The sequence below is a fragment of the Carcharodon carcharias genome, chromosome 5, assembly GCF_017639515.1.
Source record: "Carcharodon carcharias isolate sCarCar2 chromosome 5, sCarCar2.pri, whole genome shotgun sequence".
Classification (NCBI taxonomy): Eukaryota; Metazoa; Chordata; class Chondrichthyes; order Lamniformes; family Lamnidae; genus Carcharodon; species Carcharodon carcharias.
This window is the reverse complement of record NC_054471.1, coordinates 180266704-180286940: the sequence shown is the minus strand read 5'-3', so window position 1 is coordinate 180286940 and position 20237 is coordinate 180266704. Positions and strand designations below refer to the sequence as shown.

The window sequence follows — 20237 nt, the reverse complement described above, 5'->3', positions numbered from 1 at the left end:
GTCGCAGTCACACGGGCGGTCATTTGTGACTTTAGTGAGATCTGACTCAACACTGTGGTGGGGTGGAAACCTAATTGAAGGGTTTCAAACATGGAGTTCGGGGAAAAATGGGCATCTTTCTGGGAGATGCCAGCATATTCAAGGACTTGGAACAGGAAAAGGAGATTGGAGATTGGAGATGGGATGGTAACCAGTCCAACTTCTGGAAAGTAGGAGCACTGTATGTTTGGGCACATGTGATATTGCAGTATTGAATGTGTTGTAATAAGCCTTTAGGGAATAGGAGCATGACATCACTAGAAAGAAAGTGTGTCATGCAAACCATTTTTAGGTTAACTTTTGCTTAGACATGAGCGCACACACATGGCTCTGCTGATGCGTCTTCAAGCTTTATACACATGTACCTTTTTCTCACGTGCCTAACCTCTAAATGAACCCCAGAGTCTATATTCAATCCCTTATGAGTGATTGGTATTGGTGCCGAGTGGCATCCATATCGGTGGGGGGGGGGGGGGGGGGGGGGGGGGGGGGGTCCCAGCATTACAGATACCAGTCTTCAGCCAATTTGATTCACTTCATAATATCAAGAAACAGCTGAAAGCACTGGATACTGCAAAAACTATGGGCCCTGACAATATTCCGGCAATAGTACTGAAGACTTGTGCTCCAGAACTTGCAGTGCCCCTAGACGAGCTGTTCCAGTACAGCTAAAACACTGGCATCTACTCAGCAATATGGAAAAATGCCTAGATATGTCCTGTACACAAAAGCATGATAAATCCAACTCGGCCAATTACTGCCCCATCAGTCTACTCTCCATCATCAGTGAAGTGATGGAAGGGGTCATCAACTCTGCTATCAAGCAGCACTTGCTTAGCAATAACCTGCTCGCTGATGCTAAGTTTGGGTTCCACCATGGCCACTCGGCTCCTGCCCTTATTATAGGCTTGGTTCAAACATGCACAAAAGTGCTGAACTCCAGAGGTGAGGTGGGAGTGACTGCCCTTGACATCAAGGCAGCATTTGACCGAGTGTGGCCTCAAGGGGAACACTCTCCACTAGTTGGAGTCAAACCTAGCACAAAGGAAGGTAGTTGGGGTTTTTGGGGGTTGATCATCTCAGTTCCAGGGTATCACTGCAGAAGTTACTCAATGTAGCGTCCTAGGCCCAATCCCCTTCAGCTGCTTCATCACCTTCTATCCATTATAAGGTCAGAAGTGGGGATGTTGGCTGATGATTGATCAGCACCATTTGCAACTTGTCAGATACTGAAGCAGTCCATGTCTAAATGCAGTAAGATCTAGGACAACCTCTAAACTTCGGCTGTCAAGTGGCAAGTAATATTCATGCCACACAAATGCCATCTCCATCAGGAGAGAATCTAACCATCGCCCCATGCCATTCAATTACCATTATTGAATCTCCCGCTAACAACATCCTGGAGGTTACCATTGACCGGAAGCTGAACTGGACCAACTATTTAAATGCTGTGGCTACAAGAGCAGGTCACAGGCAGGAACGATGTGGCGAGTAACTCACCACTGACTCCCAAAGCCTGTCCACAAGGCACAAGTCAGAAGTGTGATGGAATACTCCCCACTTGCTTGGATGAGTGCAGCTCCAACAACACTCAAGAAGCTTGACACCACCCAGGACAAAGCAGCCTGCTTGATTGGTTCCCCATCCCCAAACATTCACTCTCTCCACCATCACCTTACAATGTCTGTGTGTACCATCTACAAGATGCGCTGCAGGAACTCACCAAGGCCACTTCCAGCATCTTCCAAACCCACGACCATTACCATCTAGAAGGACAAGGGCAGCAGATGGATGGGAGCACCACCTCCTGGAAGTTTCCCTCTAAGCCACTCACCATCCCTACTTGGAAATATATCACTGTACCTTCACTATTGCTGTGTCAAAATCCTGGAACTCCCTCCTTAACAATGCTTTGGCTGTACCTACACCACATGTACTGCAGTGGTTCAAGAAGGCAGCTCATATTCCATGAATTAATTAAAAAGAAATTATTATAAAAACATGACAGAGTGCACGTAACAAGGGGTCCCATTTTCAGAACTTTGGGGTCACACAAGTATATCATTAGATATTCAGCAGATCTGACAATCTGTGGCGAAAGAAAGACAGAGTTAACGTTTTGAGTCTGTATGACTCTTCTTCAGAACTTAAGAGAAGTAGAATGTGGTGAAATATATAGATATAAAAACAAAAAAACTGCGGATGCTGGAAATCCAAAACAAAAACAGAATTACCTGGAAAATCTCAGCAGGTCTGGCAGCATCGGCGGAGAAGAAAAGAGTTGACGTTTCGAGTCCTCATGACCCTTCGACAGAACTTGAGTTCGAGTCCAAGAAAGAGTTGAAATATAAGCTGGTTTAAGGTGTGTGTGTGTGGGGGGGGTGGGGGGGGAGAGAGAGAGAGAGAGAGAGAGAGAGAAGTGGAGGGGGTTGGTGTGGTTGTAGGGACAAACAAGCAGTGATAGAAGCAGATCATCAAAAGATGTCAACAACAATAGAACAAAAGAACACATAGGTGTTAAAGTTGGTGATATTATCTAAGCGAATGTGCTAATTAAGAATGGATGGTAGGGCACTCAAGGTATAGCTCTAGTGGGGGTGGGGAGAGCATAAGAGATTTTAAGATATTTAAAAATAATGGAAATAGGTAGGATAAGAAAAATCCACGGTCCACCCACGGTCGTTGACAGGGCCCTCAACCGTGTCCGGCCCATCTCCCGCGCATCCGCCCTCACGCCTTCTCCTCCCTCCCAGAAACATGATAGGGTCCCCCTTGTCCTCACTTATCACCCCACCAGCCTCCTCATTCAAAGGATCATCCTCTGCCATTTCCGCCAACTCCAGCATGATGCCACCACCAAACACATCTTCCCTTCACCCCCCCCTATCGGCATTCCGTAGGGACCGCTCCCTCCGGGACACCCTGGTCCACTCCTCCATCACCCCCTACTCCTCAACCCCCTCCTATGGCACCACCCCATGCCCACGCAAAAGATGCAACACCTGCCCCTTCACTTCCTCTTTCCTCACCATCCAAGGGCCCAAACACTCCTTTCAAGTGAAGCAGCATTTCACTTGCATTTCCCCCAACTTAGTCTACTGCATTCGTTGCTCCCAATGTGGTCTCCTCTACATTGGAGAGACCAAACGTAAACTGGGCGACCGCTTTGCAGAACACCTGCGGTCTGTCCGCAAGAATGACCCAAACCTCCCTGTCGCTTGCCATTTTAACACTCCACCCTGCTCTCTTGCCCACATGTCTGTCCTTGGCTTGCTGCATTGTTCCAGTGAAGCCCAACGCAAACTGGAGGAACAACACCTCATCTTCCGACTAGGGACTTTACAGCCTTCCGGACTGAATATTGAATTCAACAACTTTAGGTCGTGAGCTCCCTCCCCCATCCCCACCCCCTTTCTGTTTCCTTCTTCCTTTTTTTTCCAATAAATTATATAGATTTTTCTTTTCCCACCTATTTCCATTATTTTTAAATATCTTAAAATCTTTTATGCTCTCCCCACCCCCACTAGAGCTATACCTTGAGTGCCCTGCCATCCATTCTTAATTAGCACATTCGTTTAGATAATATCATCAACTTTAACACCTATGTGTTCTTTTGTTCTATTGTTGTTGACATCTTTTGATGATCTGCTTCTATCACTGCTTGTTTGTCCCTACAACCACACCAACCCCCTCCACTTCTCTCTCTCTCTCTCTCTCTCTCCCCCCCCCCCCCCCCCCCCCCCCCACACCTTAAACCAGCTTATATTTCAACTCTTTCTTGGACTCGAACTCAAGTTCTGTCGAAGGGTCATGAGGACTCGAAACGTCAACTCTTTTCTTCTCCGCCGATGCTGCCAGACCTGCTGAGTTTTTCCAGGTAATTCTGTTTTTGTTGTGGTGAAATATATATTGTTTAAGGGGAATGGGACAGATGAAGCTGGATAGAAGGCCAGTGATAGGTGGAGGCGAAGGAGAGATTGCAAAAGATGTCACACACAAAAGGTCAATGTTGATGGTAGTGATATTAGCTAAAGGAGGTGCTATAGTGACATTAAGAGTAGAAAGCAGGATGAGCAAGTGACAGATGGCCCTGGTGGGGGGAGGGGATGGTGTGGGAGAAAAGATCAAAATAGGCTAAAAGGTCGGGATAAAACAATGAATGGAAATAAATTTTAAAAATAATAATAGAAACAGGTGGGAAAATATATATATATATATATATATATATAAATAAAAATAAATATTTGAAAAAAGGGGATCAAAAAGGGGCGGGGATGGAGGAGAAAGTTCATGATCTGAAGTTGTTGAACTCAATGTTAAGTCCGGAAGGCTGTAAAGTGCTTAATCGGAAGATGAGGTGCTGTTCCCCCGGTTTGCGTTGAGCTTCACTGGCACATTGAAGCAGGCCAAGGACGGACATATGGGCACGAGAGCAGGGTGGTGTTTGAAATTTCACCACATTTCTACTTCCCTTTAGTTCTGAAGAAGAGTCATATGGACTCGAAACGTTAACTCTGTCTTTCCCTCCACGGATGCTGTCAGACCTGCTGAGTTTTTCCAGCAGTTTTTGTTCCAGGTTTCCAGCATCCACATATTTTGCTTTTATCATTAGATATTGTACAGCTAAGGTAAATTTCTGATCATCAGAGGGTATTTTAAAAGTCAACCAAATTGCTGTGGGTCTGGAGTCATGTAGGCCAGATTTCCTTCCCTAAAGGGCATTAGTGAACCAGATGGGTTTTTACAACAATCGACGATGGTTTCATGGTCATCATTAGACTTTTAATTCCAATTTTTTTTCATTGAATTCAAATTCCATCATCTGGCATTATCCTGGGTCTCTGGATTATTAGTCCAGTGACAATACCACTATGCCATTGCCTCCCCATGCCAACTGTCATGTCTGTTTAATTTGTTTTGATGATACTTTAGGGAAGAATGTTGGCTTCAGCAACGGAACTGCTTGCTGAAGTTCAAAACTGAGATGCATATTCAGCCGCATTTGTCTTTTATATTTTGATTTATTGCTCTAACTTATTCCACACCTAACCATATTTTGTTCTTTTCCCAGGCTTCATTAAACTTGCCTCTTCTGGCAAGCTCACCAACTGCTTCTTTGAATACAGCGCAATCAATGATTTTTCATGAGCCAACTAGGCTAAAGGTATGTTGGAGTAACTATTCGTAGACATGATTTTTTAAAACATATGTGTAGTATTTGTGTGTTTGATGTCTTTTGTTTTGGTGTCTGCTTGGAAATACTTGCCAGCATCTGCTTGTTACTCGAAATCTTTAGCATTATGCATCCATGTTCAGTTCTCCAGCTCAGCCCGATTGATAACTAAAAGAGCAAAAAGGCAGCGCCACTAGATGTCTTTCCAATATGAGAAAAGTTGAAGCTTTTGCAATGCAATTTATAGCGTAAGTCAATATAACTATTGATGGAAACTAGAAGAGCTGAGTTGACAGACCATAAGACATTGGAGCAGAAATTAGGCCCTTCGGCCCATCGAGTCTGCTCCGCCATTCAATCATGGCTGATAAGTTTCTCAGCCCCCTTCTCCCCGTAACCTTTGATCCCCTTACCAATCAAGAACCTATCTGTCTCGGTCTTAAATACACTCAATGGCCTGGCCTCCACAGCCTTCTGTGGCAATGAATTCCATAGATTCACCACTCTCTGGCTAAAGAAGTTTCTCCTCATCTCTGTTCTAAAAGGTCTTCCCTTTACTCTGAGGCTGTGCCCTCGGGTCCTAGTCTCTCCTACTAATGGAAACATCCTCCCCACGTCCACTCTATCCAGGCCTTTCAGTATTCTGTAAGTTTCAATCCGATCCCCCCTTATCCTTCTAAACTCCATAGAGTATAGACCCAGAATCCTCAAACGTTCCTCATATGTTAAGCCTTTCATTCCTGGGATCGTTCTTGCGAACCTCCTCTGGACCCTCTCCAGGGCCAGAACATCCTTCCTGAGATACGGGGCCCAAAATTGCTCACAATATTCCTTATAAAATCTCAGCAGCACATCCCTGCTTTTATATTCTAGTCCCCTCGAAATAAATGCCAACATTGCATTTGCCTTCCTAACTACCGACTCAACCTGCAAGTTAACCTTGAGAGAATCCTGGACTAGGACTGCCAAGTCCCTTTGCACTCCAGATTTCTGAATTCTCTCCCCATTTAGAAAATAGTCTATGTCTCTATTCTTCCTGCCAAAATGCATGAACTCACACTTCCCCACGTTGTATTCCATCTGCTACTTCTTTGCCCATTCTCTTAACCTGTCCAAATCCTTCTGCAGCCTCTCTGCCTCCTCAATACTACCTGTCCCTCCACCTATCTTTGTATCATCTGCAAAATTAGCCAGGATGCCCTCAGTTCCTTCATCTAGATCATTAATGTATAAAGTGAAAAGTTGTGGTCCCAACACTGACCCCTGCGGGACTCCACTAGTCACCGGCTGCCATCCTGAGAAGGACCCCCTTATCCCCACTCTTTGCCTCCTGCCAGACAGCTAGTCTTCTATCCATGCCAGTACCTTGCCTCTAACACCATGGGCTCTTATCTTACTGAGCAGCCTCCTGTGCAGCACCTTGTCAAAGGCCTTTCGGAAGTCCAAGTAGATAACATCTATTGGCTCTCCTTTGTCTAACCTACTCGTTACCTCCTCAAAGAATTCTAACAGATTTGTCAGGCATTACCTCCCCTTGATGAACCCATGCTGACTTTGCCCTATTTTATCATGCACCTCCAAGTATTCTGAAATCTTATCCTTAATAATGGACTCTAAAATCTTACCAACAACCGAGGTCAGGCTAATGGGCCTGTAATTTCCCGTCTTTTGCTTCACTCCCTTCTTAAACAGGGGCCTACATTAGCGATTTTCCAGACTTCTGGGACCCTCCCTGACTCCAGTGATTCCTGAAAGATCACCACTAACGCCTCCACTATCTCTTCAGCTATCTTCTTCAGAACTCTGGGGTGTAATACCACCTTCCTTTATCCAGCTTCAGACCTTTCAGTTTTCCTAGCACCTTCTCCTTGGTAGTGGCCACCATACTCACCTCTGTCCCCCAACTCTCTTGAACTTTGGGGATGGTACTCGTGTCTTCCACCGTGAAGACTGACGCAAAGTACCTATTCAGTTCCTCCGCCATTTCTTTGTTCCCCACTACTACTTCTCCAGTGTCATTTTCCAGCAGCTTAATGTCCACTTTTGCCTCTCTCTTACCCTTTATATATCTAAAAAAAACTCTTGCAATCTTATATATTAATGGCTAGTTTACCCTCATAATTTTCTCCCTCCTTATTTCTTTTTCAGTTGTCCTCTGTTGGTCTTTGTAGGCTTCCCAATCCCCTGGTTTCCCACTGCTTTTCGCCACATTGTATGCTTTCCCTTTAGCTTTTATGCTGTCCCTGACTTCCCTTGTCAGCCATGGTTGCCTCGTCCTCCCTTTAGTATGCTGCTTCTTCTTAGGGATGAATTTTTGCTGTGTCTCCCAAATTACTCCCAGAAACTCCTGCCATTGCTGTTCCACTGTCATTCCTGCTAGGCTCATCTCCCAGTCAATTCTGGCCAGCTCCTCCCTCATGCCTCTGTAGTTGCCTTTATTTAACTGTAATACCGTTATATCTGATTCCAGCTTTTTCCTCTCAAATTGCAGGGTAAATTCTATCATATTATGGTCACTTCCTCCTAAGGGTTCCTTCACCTTAAGCTCCCTTATCAAATCTGCCTCATTACACATCACTAAATCTAGAATTGCCTGTTCCCTAGTGGGCTCCACCACAAGCTGCTCCAAAAAGCCATCTTTTAGACATTCCACAAATTCCTTTTTTTGGGATCCATTACCAACCTGATTTTCCCAGTCTACCTGCATATTGAAATCCCCCATGATCACTGTAACCTTGCCTTTCTTAGGTGCCTTTTCTATCTCCTGGTGTATCTTGTGCCCCACATCCTGACTACTGTTTGGAGGCCTGTACATAACTCCCATTATGGTTTTTTTACCTTTGCGGTTCCTCAACTCTACCCACACAGATTCTACATCATCTGACCCTACGTCATTTCCAGCTATTGACTTAATTTCATTTCTTACTAACAAAGCAACCCCACCCCCTCTGCCAACCTGCCTATCTTTTCGATAAGATGTATATCCTTGGCTATTTAGCTCCCAGTCCTGATCCCCTTGCAGCCATGTCTCCATGATGCCCACCACATCATACCTGCCAATTTCAATCTGCGCCACAAGCTCATTTACTTTATTTTGTATACTGCGTGCATTCAGATACAACACCTTCATCCTGTATTTCCCGTCCCCTTTCTCATTGTCGTCCCTTTATCTGATATGTTTGAAGTTAGATTCCTAGCCCTTTCCAAACACTCTGTCCTATTTTGTGTTCTGGGGACTTTAATAGCCTCTCCTGGGCTCTCCTTTCTTTTCAGTTTTTACAAAACTTTCCATGAAGTTGAATCCACACCCCCCTCCCCCCGCCACATGCTAACCTGTTGCTTTGTTTCCTATTAGTCATACTTCCTGGAGTTTTACCCTTCCCTCCACCCCACCCCACCCCCTTTCTAGTTTAAAGTCCTGTTGACCACCCTATTTACCCTTTTCGCTAGAACATTGGTCCCAGATTGGTTCAGGTGGAGACCGTCCCAACGGTATGGATCCCTCCTGTTCCAATACTGATGCCAGTGCCTCACGAAATGGAACCCCTCTTTCCTACACCACTCCTTTAGCCACGTGTTTACTTCCCTTATTCTCGCGTCCCTATGCCAATTTGCACGTGGCTCGGGTAGTAATCCAAAGATTATAACCCTTGAGGACCTGTTCTTTAATTTAGTTCCTAGTTCCTGATAATCCCCAAACAGGTCCTCTTTCCTAGTCTTACCTATGTTATTTGTCCCGACATGGACCACAACAACTGGAACCTCCCCCTCCCTCTCCAATATCCTTTTAAGCCGGTCAGGGATGTCCCTCACCCTGGCACCAGGCAGGCAACATACAATGCGGGACTCTTGATCCTGCTTACAAAGGATGCTATCAATTCCCCTAATTATAGAATCCCCTACAACTACCACTTGTCTTTTTGCTCACCCCTCTTGAATGGTCTCCTGTGCCACGGTGCCATGGTCAGCTGGCTCATTCTCCCTACAGCCCTGTTCCTCATCCAAACAGGGAGCAAGTACCTCGTAACTGTTAGACAAGGTCAAGAGCTGAGGCTCCTCTGTTCCTGAACATAGGATCCCTCTACCTGCCTCAATTGCAGTCACACCCTGCTGACCTTGACCACTGACCGAACTTGAGGTACTTAGTGTACCGGGTGTGACTGCCTCCTGAAACAAAGCGTCCAGGTAACTCTCCCCCCCCACCCGGATGTGCCGCAGCATCCAGAGCTCAGACTCCAGCTCGTCAATTCTGAGCCGGAGTTGCTCCAGCAACCAACACTTACTGCAGATGTGGTCACTGCATCTTGCAATGGGATCTGCCAGCTCCCACATCATACAGCTACAGCACATCACTTGCCCAGCCATCTTGACTTAGATAATTAATTTATTAATTAGCTTTGCAGTATTTTTTTTCCAAATTCGGTGCAGATTTCCTACCAACTAATCAGGTCACAGCTTTCCTGTGATGCCACTTTTTCAGTTTTGGCTTCAGTTACTCTGTGCCCCAAGGTCAGTACTCCAGTGCTCCTCCCTCCTAGTCTGCTCCCTGGAGATAAGGCCGCGAATCCCCGAGGTAAGCTAGATTTATACTCACCACTCCGGTGCTCCTCTCTCCGAGTCTGCTCCCAAGATTTACTCACCAATCAGCTGATTTTTATTTAAAATTCACTTTCAGAAGAGTGTCCCTCGCAGGTCTGGTGCACTCCTGAAGGCACTGCCTCTCCCTCTCCCTCTTTTTTTTTAGGTTTGAGGAGGAGGGAGGGATAGAAACACTACAGCAATGTAATGTTTAGGGCTATTCCGTTCTTTGACAGTGGGTCCTCCTCAATTCTCTCCTGAGTCGCGGTGTCTGCGTTGACTTCTCCCAAAATTTTTTTTGTTGTTTTTTTGAAAGATATACTTTATTCATAAAATATCTGGAAGAACATTCCAAACCATTTCAAAATTATCATTACAAAAGTACAATCAGGTTCAACTTTTACACATGTATCACAAGGTGCATTAATACAATTAATGCATATTACAATCATTTCAATATGGTCAATGCAGACAATCAGACAAAGGTATTGGAGTTATCAACATACATCATGTTGCATTCTGAGGTGCTTCAATACAATTATAATACACTTAGTATTCAATGCAGACATTCATTTTGAGCTGTACAACCCGAGGGGCTCTAAACTGTTCCCAGCCTCTCGGTGCGCTGTGGCAGGAAGGTCTTAGACAGCGACCTTTCCCCTTTGCGGCGGCTGCCCCAAGTTTTAGTGTGTCCCTCAGCACATAGTCCTGGACTTTGGAATGTGCCAGTCTGCAACACTCGGTCGGGGACAACTTTTTGCGCTGGAAGACCAACAGGTTTTGGGCAGACCAAAGAGCGTCTTTCACCGAGTTGATGATCCTCCAGCTGCAGTTGATGTTTGTCTCGGTGTGTGTCCCTGGGAACAGCCCGTAGAGCGCAGAGTCCTGTGTCACAGGACTGCTCGGGATGAACCTCGACAGAAACCACTGCATCTCTCTCTCCAGACCTTCTTTGCAAAGGCAAATCAACAAGGAGGTGAACAACGGCCTCGTCCCTACCACAGCCATGTCGAGGGCAACGTGCAGAGGGGGTGAGACTCCTGGCATGTAGGAAGGATCTGACGGGGAGGGCCTTTCTCACCACCAGCCAAGTTATGTCTTAGTGCTTGTTGGAAAGTTCTGGCAATGAGGCATTCTGCCAAATGACTTTGACAGTCTGCTCGGGGAACCATCCCACAGGATCCACCCTCTCCTTTTCTCGCAGGGCCTCTAAGACGTTACGTGCCGACCACTGCCTAATGGACTTGTGGTCAAAGGTATTTCTCTGCATAAATTTTTCCACGAGGGACAGGTGGTACGGCATAGTCCAACTACTTGGAGCGTTCTGCGGCAGCGTGGCCAGACCCATCCTTCGCAACACCGGGGACAGGTAGAACCTCAGCACGTGGTGACACTTGGTGTTTGCATACTGAGGGTCTACGCACAGCTTGATGCAGCTGCACACAAAACTTCAGTCACTTCTCACCAGCGCCCTCTGTTGGATGCTCTCCCTCCTGTTGAGTGCAAGAGTCCTTCTCCTCAATTCTCTCCTGAGTCACGGTGCCTGAGTCGCAGTGGCTGTGGTAACTTCTTCCAGAATGCTTCAGTCACTTCTCACCAGCGCCCTCTGCTGGATGCTCTTCCTCCTGTTGCGTGCAAGAGTCCTTCTCCTCGATTCCCTCCTGAGTCGTGGTGGCTGCAGTGACTTCTCCCAGAATGCTTCAGTCACTTCTCACCAGCACCCTCTGTTGGATCTAATCAGTATTTGTTATAACAGGGCCAAGACAATACCTAACATTGAAGTTCACAACATTAATGATTTACCACCATTTTTATATTTTTGCATTCTGAATATTTAGTATGTCAAAACGAAAAGAAGACCTTTCTGAGGGAACAGTGCCCCTAAAGAGAATCAAAACTGAGAACGTTAAGGATTATGATACAGGAGAAGCCACCAGGAGCAATGGGAAAGCTGTGACAACTAATGGACAAAGTGGAGACAGCCTACCTCCAAATTCACTCTCGGTAAATTATTTATCATTATTAGAGGTTAGATGTGTAAGAGGGACGCTTCCTCATAAGGAAGCAAGATAGTCAGTAAAGGTGCATTGTTTTTGTGCATCCCTTGGTGTCTGAATAGAACAATACTCCAGATAGATTTACCATTTTGTTTGTTACTTTCTCTGAATAAAGAGGGGAGGTGATCTAAAAGACATTTTTAAGAGCAGTAAAACCAAATATAGTGGGCTGCTTCAGTTTGGAGTTCATCAAGATCCAGAGATAAAAATATATAGTATAATGTTGGATGAGCAAATTTGCACTATTTGTGAAAGAAGCAGTTGGTATAAAAATCCTGATTAGCTTGTTTCTGAAACATGCTATGAGCAAATGTGTGGTACTTCAGCGTTACTAATACTGCGTTGTATGCTTGTCATGAAGCTAATAATGTATATAATATTATTAGAAAACATTTTTCTTTTAAAATAGCGGTTTAGACTGTGGTTGCATCTTAATTGGATTAAAATCAGCTAGTCTGGGTGCTTTGATGTATACTAATTTTGAGATGTAAATAGAGAAGTAGAGTTGCATTTGCATTTTTTTGAATATAACATTCAAGAACTGGGGTGAAATCTGGCACCTACCTAGCAGAGACCAAGCAATGTTTATATTATTAATAAAATTGATACTATGAAAGGGGTTTTATTGTTAGAAGAGGTGGCGTTCAAAGGGGCTGGTGATACTATGAGAATTTAAATTTGATGGGCTGTTTGGTATAACAGACAGCAGTTTTGTGTGTGCAGGGCAGAGGTAATGTCAGATCAAAGTAGCTGTAAGCTCACAACTGTCTCCACAGGAAACAAAGGAACCTCATTTTACATTTGTAAGGTGAAAATGCTTTGCCTGGTGTCTGCTTAAAAATCTAAGGGTTGCTGTTGCCTTAGTGGAGATTAGTGTGGGAATTAACAAGTTATGATAGTAGTAATTTGTAGCCATGTGTATATGTTTAATGTTTGGTAACTTAATAAATTGTTTCATTTAGTTTGATCTAAAAACCTCTCGAGAACTGGAGGTCTGATTCCTGAATTTAGAATTGCATCTCAAACATATCACTTAAAAAATATAGGTTATGACAGTTGTTTAAAGTTTTCCCCTGAGATTTTTAAATAACTCCGCTTTATTGAACTGTTGTCTCGTAACCATGCTTTGTGTATTTTTCGTGACAGGATTGGATAGCTGTGTTTACAGCCCTTTGCCAATGTTGCCTGTTATGTGGTGGTAATACTTTCAGTCTAATTGATAATATTGCCTGATTTCTTAAATGATTCACTTATGCTTTCCTTGGTCTTGACTTGAGTCTTTAACCTTTTCATTTCTTCCATCATTATTATCTTGCCTAGGCAGTAGCCATCTTCCCTTTGGTTATATATCCCTGCATTTTTCTTATTTAAAGGAAAAACTTTCTAGTCTTGAAACAGACACATACAGCACTTTCCAAGCGTGGGCAGATTTTATACAGAATACATATACAGGAATATTCTCATTTTCATTTGTGTGTGCTAATAATGTGTCTGAAGGAGATAAATAGTACTGATGATGCATGTGGTATTGTGTGCAAAAGATTTGCCTTCAGGTATTAAAATATTTTGTAAATCAATTTCAAGTGCAACATAGATTTAATCCAGAATTATGAGCTAAATCTGTTTGACATTGCTGTTCTGGCTAATTCAGTTAGTGACCCTTTAATGTTTTCTGCCTTGGGGGAAAAGGAATCAATGATGCTGTTATTATTGTACTGGTATAGTTCAAATTGTAGTTCATACTTTGGCAGGAGAATGAAGTGTTAAATTGGGGAAACATGAGAATTGTGTTTTTCTTTCTTTCTTCTCAAATCACACGTGACTCCTCAGCATTGTAATACTAGTATCCACCAGCTGCCAAGAATACAAGGTCACTTGGTGGCTGAGGAAGATGACAGTAATTAAAGAAGCCCTAATCAGCAGCAGAATTTGTCATGCTTCATGATCAGAGCTGCTGTCTTTAATAAATGGTTGATGGAATACTATTCAAAATTCTGTTTGATATGTGGAACTTGTATTGTTCGAGGGAAGATGAAACTGGATCTGTAGCAATTTTGTGAGGCGATATTGGTATTCTGCATGCTTCACAAAGTAGATTTCTTATCTTGAGTAATAGCAATATTCTATTAATTTCTGCCAGCTGTTTAATTTATAGAGATCTGATCTGGGTTTTCTTGTTTCAGAATGAAGGTGATGTTGGAATAATTGAAAGTATTTCATTGAAAAATTTTATGTGCCATGCTTGCCTTGGACCATTTAAGTTTGGACCTAATGTGAATTTTGTCGTTGGAAACAATGGAAGTAAGTGTCAACTGTTAGCTTCTGTTATAATTATATTTCTGCCTTTAAATGGGTAACAAATTTTACCTGCATAACGCAAGTCCAATTTTCCCGGTTGCCCATACACAATACTGCCTTATGACATAACCTGCTTAAATTCTTGGTAACAACGAATCTTCACGATAAACATCAGTCTATTTTTCTGATGAACTGCTGTGTTGTTCCCTTTTTTTTGTTTCAATTTTCCAGCATTTTAAGGTTCTTCTCATGCTTAGCAATATTGCACTATTCCAATAGTGATACTGATCATCAAAGATAAGATTGCTCCTCTGGCAACTGGCAGGAATCTGCTGATCTCATATCTGCTTGCATTTGCCTCTTGCAGGCTATTTTCTACAGCAGTATACTCACGGAAGTTGTGAAATTATCTTTCTGAAATAGATTAGCGCAGAATTGATGCAAAAATTAACTAAAATCTTGTTCCCATCTGTCTGTAGGTGGAAAGAGTGCTGTACTGACAGCCCTCATTGTAGGGCTTGGTGGAAAAGCTACTGCCACGAATAGGGGATATTCTATAAAAGGATTTGTAAAAGATGGTCAAAAGTAAGGTTTAATTAATTTTACTCGTCTTTTTGATCAGTTTTCTGTAGATTGAATGTAGTAGTTGATTACTGAAATATTTAATTTTCACATTTAACATTTTCCTTTCTAAGAGGAATGGAAACCAATCTGATCAAAAAATAATTCAAATGAAATCAGGACTCTGCAATATGTCCAAGTGAAAGCCCTCTTGTGTTTATTTCCAAACTACATCACCATTCACCACGCACCTCCTAAGGCTTCCTGCACGCAAGGGAATCTCTGCATCCTGAAGTGCAATATAGGGATGCCTAATCTTTACTCTTCAACCAAACAGGTGTATGTTGTACAGCATGCCTCAGGCATGTGTACTTTGCAGGGGAGAGAGCAGGTAAATCTGCAACAGCTAAAACCCTACATATGACATCACCCAAAATCCACATCAGTGAGCACAATTTTTGGTAATGTTTGGGGAATGGCATTGAGGATCTCTGCCAGAGATTCTCTGGTTCAAACGTTATGAAGATTGTAAAGTTCATTTTTGGAATGTAATACATGGGTGCTTCTATTTTATCATTAGTAAGGCCCTTTGCTTTGCTCTTAGTTTGTCTGGCTTATATGGAATGCTACACATGATCCACTTGGTGAAAATAAAATTGAAAATAAATTCTCTGGAACCCTATTTAAAATGATGGTGGTACCTGAATTGCCCATTAAATAAATTGGTTTGGTGTCATAAGAGTATTTAAGCAATGGTGATTAATAGGATTATTAATCTAAATTCCCAACATTCTGAATTTATAGTTCTGCAGATATTTCAATAACCTTGAGAAACAGAGGACCCGATGCTTTTAAACCTGATAAATATGGGGAGGCTGTCATTGTGGAACAACGTATTTCTGGGGATGGAATAAGACAGTACAGATTGAAAAGTCAATCAGGTAAAATAGATAGCCTGACTGTTGCTGCAAAACTGCTATTTGTGATAATGCTTGTTTTACAATAGTAGAAAAATCAACCATTGGAACAAATTAGTGCAGTAGAATGTATTTAGATACTTTGAATAATTGTGATTCTTTAATTTCTAATTCATTATACAGCTGGGATATTTCTTATTTGGAAGATGGGTAATAGAATAAAATAGGAGTGTTGAATAGGAAGAATAAGACAAAATTAGGAGAAATGTAAATGCTTTTTTGATCAAGTAATTTTTTAATAAGGTGACGTTCAAAGTAGATTACAGAATACATTCGCAGTAGGATGTTGCATAGTCATTTTATCAGCTCCTTTGCATCAGTGGATTAATTGGTAGAGATGTTGAGCTTTGTACTTGTCAAGAAATATACTAATTTACATACTAGCTTTAAGTGAAAAACTATATATGCTCATTATGCCGTTTCAATGGGCCATCATGTTCACTATTATGTCTGTTTTTGTAGGGCATCTAGTTTCCACGAAGAAAGAAGAACTCAATATAATATTGGACCAATTCAATATTCAGGCATGTTTTTCTCATCAACTTTTGATAAATGAACACATGGCTTTTTATGTGTACTGAAATGTAATTCGGTGGTTTGTTAGTTTTTAAAATTAATTTACGGGATGTGGGCATCGCTGGCTAGGCCAGCATTTATTGCCCAACCCAAACTGCCCTTGAGAAGGTGGCGATGAGCTGCTGCCTTGAACTGCTGCAGTCCATGTCATGTAGATACACCCACAGTGCTGTTAGGGAGGGAGTTCCAGGATTTTGACCCAATAACGGTGAAGGAACGGCGATGTATTTCCAACTCAGGATGGTGGGGGACTTGGAGGGGAACTTCCAGGTGGTGGTGTTCCCATGTACCTGCTGCCCTTGTCCTTCTTGATGGTGGTGGTCGTGGGTTTGGAAGGTGCTGTCTAAGGAGCCTTGGTGCGTTTCTGCAGTGCATCTTGTAGATGACACACACTGCTGCCACTGCTCGTCGGTGGTGCAGGGAATGAATGTTTGTGAAGAGGTGCCAATCAAGCAGGCTGCTTTACCCTGGATGATGTCAAGCTTATTCAGTGTTGTTGGAGCTGCATTCATCTAGGCAAGCAGAGAGTATTCCATCACATGTGATGGAATACTCTCCTAACTTGTGCCCTGTAGATGGTGGACAGGCTCTGGGGGATAGTAAGTGAGTTACGTGCAGGATTCCTAGCCTCTGACCTCTTTTAGCCACAGTATTTATATGGCTAGTCCAGTTTCTGGTTAATGCTAACTCCCAGGATGTTGATAGTGGGGGATTCAGCGATGGTAATGCTATTGAATGACAAGGGGCGATGGTCAGATTCTCTTGTTGGAGATGGTCAATTGTGTGGCGCGAATGTTACTTGTGGCTTGTCAGCCTTAGTCTGGATATGGTTCAGGTGTTGCTATATTTGGACATGGACTGCTTCAGTATCTGAGGAGTTGTGAATGGTGCTGAACATTGTGCGATCATCAGTAAACATCAACCCTTCTGACCTCATGATGGAAGGGAGGTCATTGATGAAGCAGTTGAAGATGGTTGGGCCTAGGACACTACCCTGAGGAATTCCTGCAGTGATGTCCTGGAACTGCGATGATTGACCTCCCAGCAGCCACAACCATCGTCCTTTCTGCTAGGTATGACTCCAGCCAGTGGAGAATTTTGCCCCTGCATCCCATTGATTCCAGTTTTGCTTGGGCTCCTTGATTCCACACACTGTCAAATGCTGCCTTGATGTCAAGGGCAGTCACTCTCACCTCACCTCGGGAATTCAGCTCTTTTGTGCGTGTTTGACCCAAGGCTATAATGAGGTCAGAAGCTGAATTACCCCTGGCAGAACACAAACTGAGTGTCAGTGAGCAAGTTATTGCTCAGCAAGTACCACTTGATTGCATAGTTGATGGCCCCTTTCACCGCTTTACTGCTGATGGAGACTGATGGGTGATAATTGGATTTGTCCTGCTTTTTGTGTATAGGACATACCCTGGGCAATTTTCCACATTGCCAGGTAGATGCCAGTGTTGTAGCTGTAGTGGAACAGCTTGGCTAGGGGCGTGGCAAGTTCTGGAGCACATCTTCAGTACTATTGCTGGAATATTGTCAGGGCCCATAGTCTTTGCTGTATCCAGTGCCTTCAGGTGTTTCTTGATATCACATGGAATGAATCGAATGGCTGAAGACTGGTATCTTTGATGCTGGGGACTTCTGGAGGAGACCGAGAGGGATCATCCACTCGGCACTCCTCAAAGTTGAGTAGTATAAGCCTAGCCAATTTCACAGCATTGTTGCATATTCCATTGACAGGTGTTTGACAGGCCAATATGAGAATTTGGATAATATTCTCATGGACCCTGGGACAAATCATTATCATTCTACAGAAGTAATAGGAATTTGTAAATATATTTCTTTTTATTGATCACGACATTCATTGGATAGCCAGTGGAATAAGAATTACTTGCCAATCTATGCTGATAGAATTCCAAACTTAACCAGGATGCATTGAATTTTACAATTCCATTCTGAACTAATGTTCATCTTGCTCTATTTGCGAGGTGTGACATTTGACATCAAAAATCTGAGTTTTCTGTGAAATGTATGCATCTTTTTTTGCACACAATGCCTTGATTACTTACTGTATTCCTTATCTACATGCTGTCCCTTGGTGACATCATCTGGAGATAGTCAGGTTCCACATTTATGCTGATAATATCCATCTCTACCTCACTACCACCTCTCTGAAACCCTCCACAGTTAATGTTTTGTCATAGCGTACAGTAGTAGCCGAGCAGAAATTTCCTTCAACCAAATATCGGAAAGACTAAAATCATTGCCCACCATAAACTCCACTCCCTAGCCACTGACTCCATCTCTCTCCCTGTTAATTGTCTGAGGATGAACGAGATTGTTTGCTGCCTTGGTGTCCTGTTTGAACTTCTGAGCATAAAATCTGCTGTTACCCAGGCTGCTTATTCCCACCTGCGTAAAGAACACTCATCCATGCCTTTTTTTACCTTTAGACTTAACTTTGGAATGCTCTCTCGACTGACCTCCAATTTTCTACTCTCCATAAACTTGAGCTCATCCAAACACTGCTGCCTATATCCCAACTTGCTCCGAGTTCCGTTCATCCTTCACCCCTGTGCTTGCTAACCTGTATTGGCTCCCAGTTGAGCCACATCACAATTTTAAAATTCTCATCCCTTCATGGTCTTTTGACATCCCTTTCTCTCTAACCTCCCCAGCTGTAGAATCCTCTATGAGTTCAGCACTCCTCCACACCTAGCCTGTTGAACATTACTGATTTTAATTGCTCCACTGGTAACGGCTGTGCCTTCAGTTGCTAAGGCCACAGATCTGGAGTTCCCTCCATAAACCTCTCTGCCTCTCTACCTCTTTCTCATCCAAGATGTTCCTTAAAACAAGTTTCCAATCATTTGCTGTAATGCCTTGCTATGTGGTTCATTTTCAGATTTTGTTTGATAACATTCCTGTGTAGTGACTTGGGATGTTTTTCTGCTTTACAGGTGTTATTATAAATACAAGTTGTTTTTGAAACCTCTCTCATCTCCTTTAAGTCATTCATTAAAACCCATAGCTTTAATCAACATTTTGGTCACCTATCCCCAATATCTCCTTTTGTGGCTCAGTGTCAAATTTTAAATGCTCCTGTGATGTGCCTTAGGGTGTTCCAATAAGTCAAAGGTGCAAAATGGGTGGGAAGAGGACTGTTTTAATATGGTTTTGTTCATTAGCTGGAAGCATTGGAAGTGAGGGAGTAATTCTATTTAATTTCTCCTCTTGAACCCTCCTTCCTCACGATTCAGTCCACACAGTCTACAGCCATTTGGGGAAGCTATAGTGCGCAGAATATAAAACTCTGCAAGCTTTGCATACATGTTGTTCCACTGCTCTGAAATCTGTATTATGAAAAGGATACCTTTCACAGCCTAAGAATTGCTGCTGCATGAACTGGTTGTATAAATATAATATGAACACAACAGGAAAGGCTGCTTTGAAGTCATGTAAATATTAAGCAGTTAAGTACAAATAGGCAATTCAAATTACTGCTTATTGTTTCAAGACTGGTAACAGCTGGGCTTGGCTAATTAAATTCAAAATGTTGGAGGATGTACCCCAGATGTCTCCTGTTTCCTCCTGATGAAGCTAATTGTCCCAAATGAATTGATGAACAGTTCCAATTAAATTTTGTTTTAACTCAGCGATTATTGCCATGCCATTGTCTTTTAACTAAAGGTACGCCACTTTGTCCACACTGTCTCCAACTTGACAGTCATTGGATGCGATGTTCTTTTTACAGATTAAAGGTAATGGGATAACTTACAAGAGCTTCTTTTGCTGTATATTTTGCAACCTTAAAATGGGCCCAGTGGCTTTTATTTCAATGTATTGTACTAGCTTTACATGAAGTCACAAAATACTGCAGAACCAAAATACAACATTTGCTGTTAAGCGCACACACGCACACACCTTAAATGGTGTAATAATTCTTTTATATTAGTCAATTGATTTTTTTTGCCTGCT

The 20237-nt window shown here is 42.9% G+C and overlaps 1 protein-coding gene across 2 annotated transcripts in view; it reads left to right on the top strand.

Moving 5' to 3' along the window:
* Positions 1–20237, top strand: part of LOC121278106 (structural maintenance of chromosomes protein 6-like) — an 88287-nt gene that overhangs the window by 6921 nt on the left and 61129 nt on the right. The window contains exons 2-7 of one of the 2 annotated variants that reach the window (XM_041188179.1): positions 5111–5203; positions 11629–11794; positions 14031–14148; positions 14625–14730; positions 15511–15647; positions 16146–16207. In XM_041188179.1, the coding sequence (XP_041044113.1) occupies positions 11630–11794; positions 14031–14148; positions 14625–14730; positions 15511–15647; positions 16146–16207 (588 nt within the window). In that variant the 5' untranslated portion in view covers positions 5111–5203; position 11629. Of the gene's footprint in view, positions 1–5110; positions 5204–11628; positions 11795–14030; positions 14149–14624; positions 14731–15510; positions 15648–16145; positions 16208–19949; positions 20021–20237 lie in introns of those variants that run through there. The other variant, XM_041188180.1, reaches the window with a different exon arrangement.